General features: G+C 46.0%; 1 protein-coding gene across 3 annotated transcripts in view; it reads left to right on the forward strand.

Annotated features, from left to right (window-relative positions):
- The window catches only part of SPACA4 (sperm acrosome associated 4), a 25,333-nt gene extending 18,377 nt beyond the window's left edge, over positions 1–6,956 (forward strand). For all 3 annotated transcript variants that reach the window (XM_069942710.1, XM_069942711.1, XM_069942712.1), the window contains 2 exons: positions 1,312–1,416; positions 6,555–6,956. In XM_069942710.1, coding sequence (XP_069798811.1) covers positions 1,312–1,416; positions 6,555–6,757 — 308 coding nt within the window. In that variant the 3' untranslated portion in view covers positions 6,758–6,956. The remainder of the gene's footprint in view (positions 1–1,311; positions 1,417–6,554) is intronic.
- Positions 6,957–8,920: the final 1,964 nt, after the last annotated feature.

An 8,920-nucleotide genomic window follows, 5' to 3' on the forward strand; every position in this document is an offset into this window, starting at 1 on the left:
ACTGCTTGTTTGATCTGGAAACTAATACATATCAGTGCTGTCAGTTTTCCTTTGCTGTCGGCCGCACATCTGTTTACACAGGAAGATGTGTAGCCAAAAACTATACATTTTTTAACCTGCGCGACGGATGTGATCAGCTGAGGATCAGGCATATTCACGTTCCTTGGCTGATCGCTGCTACTTTTTTAAACAAGCTTATTATCAGCCCATGTAAAAGGCCCTTAAAGTGAATGTACCATCAGGCCTGGGCTGAAGCACTGGAGGTGGAGTGACCCACCCCCAGTGGGAGGAATCCCCCCGCCCCTCCATTGATTCTAAAGGAGCGGCATCATACAGGGGAGGGAATTCCCCCCCACTGGGGGCGGGCCGGCCCGCTTACAGTGCTTCAGCCCCGGCCTGGTACCCGTGGATAAAACGGCGAACCGGGCCGTGGGATACACAGGAACTGGGCGGCGGTTCTAGAAACGGACCGCGTCACCGGCTTCCCCGTGACAGTGCTGTTCTATCCGTGGGTCATATCAAAGAGGATGTACCTGATGGTACATCCTCTTTAAGATTATTGGGTGTTTTGGAGGTCAGAGAGTCCCTTTAAACCTATTACAAAGCTCATACGGACATGGAGAGAAAGAAGCTGCTGCACCTCACATCCATGGCTGACACTAATGCCTCTCGGCTACATTTAAAAAATAATGCCAGGATGTTGGTATATAATGTGATCATACCATATTGCCTCATGTACAATGTGAGTGCCTTTACTAAATCAACATTGTGTCGGTCAGTGACCACCAACCTCGCAAAGTGAGTGCAAGTAGGGAAGGGAGGCCACAGAATGGCCCTGCAACCCCAATGTTGCTGGCGCTGCCGGTAGACTGCACCGGTGGTAGAATGGGAGAAATAGGAGGTACTTGCCATGTGTGCACAGGTGCTTCCTGCTTTTTCAAAGCTCAATTTCCAGACAGACTACTTTCTCAAACCATTCATGCCACATGTTGCTGTTGTCAGCCGCACATCCTCTTTCACATGAGAGATATGTACCCGACTAACGACTTTTTTTTTCTTTCTCCTAAATAAAGGGTTCAGCCAATCAACAAGCATTTGCTGCCCCTATTTTATCGACTTGTCCAGCCATGTGTACTAAAACCTTTACAAAACTGTGAACAGAGTATATCCATTTGGCTCACATTCATCTACTAAATGCACATAAAAAAAACATAAACACCAATGTAAAAAAAAATGAAATAAAAAAAGTCAGGCTAAAGTAAGTCAGTCACTGTTTTGCATGGCTCAAGTCTTTCTTTCAATGTATTCTAGGTCATACCCTTGACTGCTATTCATGTGACTATGGAACCTGCTTAATTCCCTCAAAGACATCATGTGGTCTACTGCAGCTCTGTGGGACCGAGACTGCAAAAGCAGGTGAGTAATGAAGGAAGGGAACTAGGTGGGTCCTTTACAGTGGTCCCTTCCGATATTAATTGGTTCCTGGATGACCATTGTATCTCGAGACCATAATGCTATAGAAAACTGGTAATTGGTTCTGAAGTCCCCAACATTTCATCACAGAATGAGGGGGAAGAGATTTACAGGAAAATAAGCAGGTACCTAATATGGATAAAGCAAGTTCTTATATACAGCAAGCAGAAAGAGTTATTGGAGACTGTAGATTACTTTTTATGTAGAAGAACAGATTGTTTTCAGGGTTCTGTACAGATCACACAGGGTCCCAGAAAAATAAAATTAAGACATCCTCATCTGGTGTCCAGGAGGTAAACAGCAGTACAGGACATGTAGTATCACACTGTACTGTAGAGAGGAGATACTGGACACACAGCAGTACAGGACATGTAGTATCACACTGGACACACACAGCAATACAGGACATGTAGTATCACACTGTATTGTAGAGAGGAGATACCAGACACACAGCAGTACAGGACATGTAGTATCACACTGTATTGTAGAGAGGAGATACCAGACACACAGCAGTACAGGACATGTAGTATCACACTGTATTGTAGAGAGGAGATACCAGACACACAGCAGTACAGGACATGTAGTATCACACTGTACTGCAGAGAGGAGATACTGGACACACACAGCAGCACAGGACATGTAGTATCACATTATACTTTAGGAGGAGATACTAGACAAACACAGCAGTACAGGACATGTAGTATAACACTATACTGTAGAGAGGAGATACTAGACACACACAGCAGCACAGGACATGTAGTATCACACTGTACTGTAGAGAGGAGATACTAGACACACACAGCAGCACAGGACATGTAGTATCACACTGTACTGTAGAGAGGAGATACTAGACACACACAGCAGTACAGGACATGTAGTATCACACTGTACTGTAGAGAGGAGATACTAGACAGCCAATCACTGCAGCCACTTCGCTAATTCATAGTTGCCAACAGGACTGTCCTGGTTTTGAAGAGAACAGTCCAGGCAAATGTCCCAGTAAGCCCCACCCCCGTGACGGCAAGCCCAGACCCCTGTGATGGCCATAGGTGGGATATTAACTTTATCACTGCCAGAGTGGAAAGGGCCTAAGGAGGAGAGGGGGGCTGTACAGCAGGTGGGATATTAACTCTATCACTCACAGATGGAGGTCACCCATCTTTCCAGCATCTTGTACTCGTGTGTATGGTCCTAACTGTACGGTCAATACAATGTGAGGACAATACAGGGAAAATTCTGAAAAAAATCAACACAGATGATGAGCCACAACCCGGCAAAACACACCCACAATAGACCACTGTATATGCTTTTGGACATTTAAAGGGGTTGTCCAGGATAAATTGACTATTGAGCATCCTGACAGGGGTGACATGACATGACGGTGATGTATACTTACCAGTCACCAACACTGTCAGTATCTTAGCAACTACCAATAACGTGCCGAACCCACCGGAAATATATGTACATGTCCCCCGCAGCCCTGGCAAGATGGCCATTTAATAAATTATCATTTACAACCTCTTTTAAACATGCCTTATTCAGATTACATGCCGTGCATGCGGCTGCAGGGGTTATGGCAGGAGCTAGACATTGTCACAGGGCTCTCCCTCCCTAGGGACCAGCACAGGCCTGTTAATGTGTAGCACAGAGTAGTAGTATGCAACTTTATGCCAAAGAAGAGCCCATGGAGCCTTATTTAAACCTCCTCGAAACACAGGACTAGCCAGATATCCCTTTGGGAAGGACCCAGCCAAGTGGTGGCTCCTGTAGGGAAACCACCAAAACCATCATATCAAGTGGCCCTATAAGTCAATGTAATGACAAGGGAAGAACCAAGACCAGGTATCCATCCACAGACAGCTGTTTCGGGGTGTTGCTCCTCATCAGTGTGGAGCAGGATTCTGGCTAGGTGGGAGCAATGCCTAGTAGAGCCATACGGGAAACAGATCACTGGTCTCCTTAAGTACACAACTTTGTCAGAGATAGTTGCAGAAAGGTAAGCTTTACTTGAACAGTTTCTTAAAGCCACAGTACAGTCAAGTTGCTGTTCATAGGATGCATTAGTTTGAGAGTTGGCCGGTTAGTGTTTCCCTTTTTAAGCTACTTGAAATCACTGCTCTGGCAGGTAGGCTGAGGTTCTAGAGATGCTTAGGACTTGGAAAGTCTTTGAAATGGGTGACTTTAGATAGACTTTATAGTATAGAATAAATCCCGACACTCACTGATTCTTAATGCTTTTAAGGATGTTTATTACATCACAACGCTGTACGCGTATCAACCACACTGGTCTTTATCAACAGCATACATATCAGTAGTAAAATGCGCATTTAAATCTCAGTAATTTGGCGCCAAAGCGTGACGTCATAATTGTCACCATAGTAACCAAAACATAAACAAAAACAATAAGCACATGTAGTCAGTATGAATGAAACAAAGGATAACAGGAGTATCCCTGCTCCTTAAGCTGCAAAATTTGGTATTGCATGAAAAGTATTTTTTGTTTGGTGCCTCTTTTTACGTCCAGTAGTGCGGCTCAACGATGGGGTCCAATGTGGCTTCTTCCTATGCAAATACGTACATGGCTTTCTTTGAAGACAGATTTGTTTATACCCACAGTGGTTTTCAACGCCATGCGAGATTCTGGCATCGTTTCATCGATGTCGTGATTTGCATATGGGGGGACCACTGGACTGGACTCACTCCAAGAGTTTCAATGCCATTTGGGAGGAATTAAATTTCTCTATGTGGTGTGACCAGATTCAGGTACACTTTCTAGATACTACAGTGTTAAAAAATCCCGATGGGACATTACACACTGATCTGTTTTGCAAAGACAGAAATAGCCTGTTACATTTCTCTAGTGGACATGCTCATGCCACGAAAAAATCGATACCAGCCTCAAAGATTGACAGGGTCAGAAGGATAGTCACAGACCCGCAGACGTGTGAACTCAGAATCACCGAGATGACAAATCGGTCTTCAGTAAGGGGCTACCCAAGAAAGCTGCTGTGAACCCAACCAGGACAATTAGGAGTAGGAACCCCCTTCCTAGGATCCTTTTTGTGAGGAAATATCACCCATTGAATCATATGGTTGACAGGGCAGTTCAGAAATATTGGCATATTCTTGGTGATTCACATCCTTAAATACAGGAATTTAAATCCCCTCCGATCCTGTGCAACAGGAGAGCACCCAGTCTCAGGGATACGCTAGGCAAAGCTGACCTGGAATATCAGAGAATGATGAGACAACCCACATTTAGGCTATGTTCACATGTAGCAAAACTAGCAGAATTCCGTTAGCCTCCCTCTCATAATGGGAGTCTATGGGAGATGCGCGCTGCTGCTCTCCCCGCACTGAAGAATGAACATGTTCATTCTTCAGCGCGGAGAGACGCTCTGAGAACAGCAGCGCGTGCCTCCCATAGACTCCCATTATGAGAGGGAGGCTAACAGCATTCCGAGGCAGACAATTCCGCCGCGGAACTCCGCTAGTTTTGCTATGTGTGAACGTAGCCTTAGAGCAAGCAAGCAGGGTACTTTTCCCGGTTCAAGATGCCAATGAATAGTACAAAACACTTTGGCAACAAATAGATAATCTTTGTACAGGTAATAGTGCTTAACTGGGTTTGTGCTGCCGAGATAGAACAAAGATACCAGAAAGTCTACGTATTCTATCCAGTCTAGTTCCTTTTGTGTAGTAGGATACTGCCCTGCACTTTGAGTGGTTCTCAGCGTGGGCTACGAATATCCTCAACTTTTCTCCCTCTTGTGGTGTCTGGCACTGCATAGTAGACATAAGAAATAGACTAACGGAGGAACACTGGGAAAGCCAGTCGCGTGTTTTAAAGGGAACCTGTCACCCCCCGTGCCGGGGTGAAGGCCGCGCCAACCCCCCGCTAAAACCCCGGATATTTACCCCATCTCGCCAAGTCCCACTCCTGGAGCCGGTCCCGGGAGGAAGATATCGCAGTCGGAAGCTGGGCGCACGCGCTGCTGAGGTGAGTCCGACACCCGTGGAGAATGGCGTCTCAATTCATTCTCTATGGGAGTAGGACTCATCTCAGCAGCGTGCGCACGCAGGGCTTCAGACAGGGATATCTCCGTCCCGGGACCAGCTCCAGGAACGGGACTTGGCGAGATGGGGTAAATATCCGGGTCTCTAGCAGGGGGTCGGCGGCCTTCACCCCGGCACGGGGGGTGACAGGTTCTCTTTAACCTAAAGTCCTGGCATGTTGTAGCAGGGCACATGGGCAAAAGGTGACAAAAGTTCTTGTTCAGGGCTCAGAAAACGTAGAAGATAACCCGCTCTGCATGGACATACCTGGATCCCCAGTCAGCGGAAGCCACAGCACAGGCGTTTTAGCAGATAAGCATACAGGGCACAGCATCTCAGGATCAGGCATGGTCTGGCAGACCAAGTCACCAAGACAACACTCCCTGGCTCTGGATGCACAAGCACTGGAACACAGACTAACTCTCGACTACCTTCCAGACCCTCACTATCCACCTACTTAGGCTATGTTCACACTACGTAAAAGTATGGCCGTTGTTGCCGACCAGCCGGGATGATCCGGGCAGATACCGGCCATTCCGTGACCTGGCCGGCTCACGGAACGGCCTGTCTCAAACGTTGTGTGAACATAGCCTTATACTGCAAGGAGAGTGCTCCCATTGGTGGAGGGGGACCTGAGGTAACTCATGTCAGGATTGAATGGTGACATGAGAAGACAGTAGGTTAGTGAGTAGGATCTCTCAGAGAGATACTTTAGCTGGGCAACATTTACTGGAATTGTGGCAAACAAGAGAAAGTCCTTGGTCACATACATTTAACCCTTTACATACTTCAGCATGTACTTGCTGTAAATCAGTAGCATACAGTGACATCTACAGACAAAAATGCAGTATAACATCCATCATCCTCAGACTTGTCCTTTTAACCTGAAATAAAGACAAAAATAGTGCCGCCCAACATGTTCGTATACTTAGCAGTAGGGGACAATAGGGACACAGGTGTTCTCCAGAGAGAGTCACAGTACAAAAACTGAAGAAGCCTTTAATTCCATTCTCTATTTTTTGCAGGCTACCTTGACTTAAAAAGGAAAGGATGCCTAAACCCTGGAGATTGCTTGACCGACTCATCCGTCACCTATCTGGGGATGACCGTGACAACCACACGTTCCTGCTGTCTGACCAGCCTCTGTAATTCCGCAGCTGCCCCCAAAGTCTCTGTCATCTCTGGAATTGCCGCCATAGTGGCTCTGGTACTGGCCAAGATGTCCTAGGCCTATATCTAGATCTATGTTTTTATCATTTGCACTGATGAGCCATTATGTATGTATTATATATACCATGAGCCATTATGTATCCTGTATTCATACTAACAAGTGCAATTCCTGTGACCCCACCCCCCGCTACATATTACTTCTCCCAAAAATTTACTCAAATGTCTTCCATTTTTTAATAAATTTTCTTTTTAATTAACTTCACTGAGAATCGCTTCATTCCACTCTCTATTGAAACTAATTTATAATGGGGAAGGTATGGCGGCATTAAAGTGTACCTGTCGTTATAACTTTTAATATTTAAGTCAGCTATACTTACCAGTAATCCAGGTCCAGTCTCCTGAAGGCAGATTTTCTGACTTGGGCTAGTTGTAAAAAAAACAGAGGAATTCCAGACAGAACAGAGAGTCAACGGCTCAATGTGTCCATCAGTCACATGACTGCCTTCGCTCTGTGAGCACGATTTAGATTTTGAAAGTTATAACGACAATGACACTTTAAAGGAAAATGAACATACTATTAGTATTGCCAGTATAAATTATATTGTGTGTGTTTTTTTTAAACATTATTGAGGAGGACTTATCAAGCATGGCGTAAAGTGAAACTGGCTCAATTGCCCTTAGCAACCAATCAGATTCCACCTTTCATCCCTTACAGACGCTTTGGAAAATTAAAGGTGGAATCTGATTGGTTGCTAGAGGCAACTGAGCCAGTTGCACCATGCTTAAAAAATCTCCCTCATTTTCCCTAAGTTGTTGTCTTAATGTGGTGAGCCCCCGGTGTGATGTTATATTGGAGCAGCGGCCAGTCATTTGCCAGATGGTGATGTGTGACTCCATGCCAGAGGTGGTTGTCCGAGATACAACCAGACCTTGGAGTGTTACTTTGTGACGCCAGTGCCTGGTGGGCACACAGGTGTGATTGCTCGCCTGCTTTTAATTCACAAGGCCGGTTGTACCTTTTTCCCCTGTGATCAGTGTCCTGCAGGGCTGCTACGGGGTTCCTTGGGTTAGAGTGATCACGGGTGGCGAGAGCGGTGTAGTGACCCTACCGGACTATGCCACCCACACACACAGTGTCCCAAGGTTGCGTTGTGCGCTGTGTCAGTGGAAACCAAAAGATCACAGAGTCTCTTTACCTTAAATAAACTTGGGTTTTACTAGAAAGTGCTTTTTTGCAGTAGGTTGCAAGATTATAATGTCTCTCTTGATAAAGCACTTGGTAATACACCTTGAATTAGTCTTCACACCACCTTATGCCCACTAGACTCAGCTGAACCTTCCTAGAGGGTGACACAGGCCCCAGACCTTATTACCTGGGATGAGCGGAATGCTGAGGGTTCCCTACTGATACCCGCGCTGCGAGATAGTTTCTACGCTTATCGCAACTTTGCTCTATCTGGATCAGTTCCTAGCTCTTTGGCTTTGCTGTGGATACTGTCCTGCTCTGTGACTTCTCCTTGTCCACGGCATGGGTTGAGGTTGTCTCTGGTTTGTCCTCTCCTAGGAGGGGTTTAACAGTGCATAGTGCCGTGTAGCGTTACTAGTAAGAAAGTTGTTAGAGGTGTACTGTCTTGTGTCCTCCCCATACAGGGTTCTAGCTAAGACTGACCTAAGGGTACGGGGACCTGGCAGAGGGCCAGGGCCCAGATAGGACCACTGTGGAGAGCTATCTGGCTTGCGTCCTTCCTCCACAATGTCAAACATGAAAGACCTTTGCTCCTCCTCCACCCATGTGTCTTACTTCCCCAGCGTAACTAACGTACGCTGTGAGTGGGTGAAGAGTGTGCATGCAGAAGTAAAGAGAGATAGGATAGGAGAAGAGAAGAGAAGAAAGGATTCCTATTGGCTCACAGATCCAAGTGGTACAAGAGAAAAAACAGAACCCGATTGTTCGGCATTTGATTAGCTGGGGCTGCTGAAGTTGGAAAAAGTCCTAAGGCTATCTGGAAAACATGGATACAGCCAATGACTATATCCATGTTTTCCAGACAACCTTAGAGCTTTATCCAACTTCAGCAGCCACTGCTAATCAAATGCCGAATGATCGGGTTCGGATGGACTCTAGCATGCTCGAGGTTCGCTTATCTCTAATTAGTAACTTTGGCTGTGCAATACTCAGACATGTACAATACTGACATCTAGTGGCAGACAATAAAATAAC

Source organism: Dendropsophus ebraccatus, chromosome 10 (assembly GCF_027789765.1).
Source record: "Dendropsophus ebraccatus isolate aDenEbr1 chromosome 10, aDenEbr1.pat, whole genome shotgun sequence".
Lineage (NCBI taxonomy): Eukaryota > Metazoa > Chordata > Amphibia > Anura > Hylidae > Dendropsophus > Dendropsophus ebraccatus.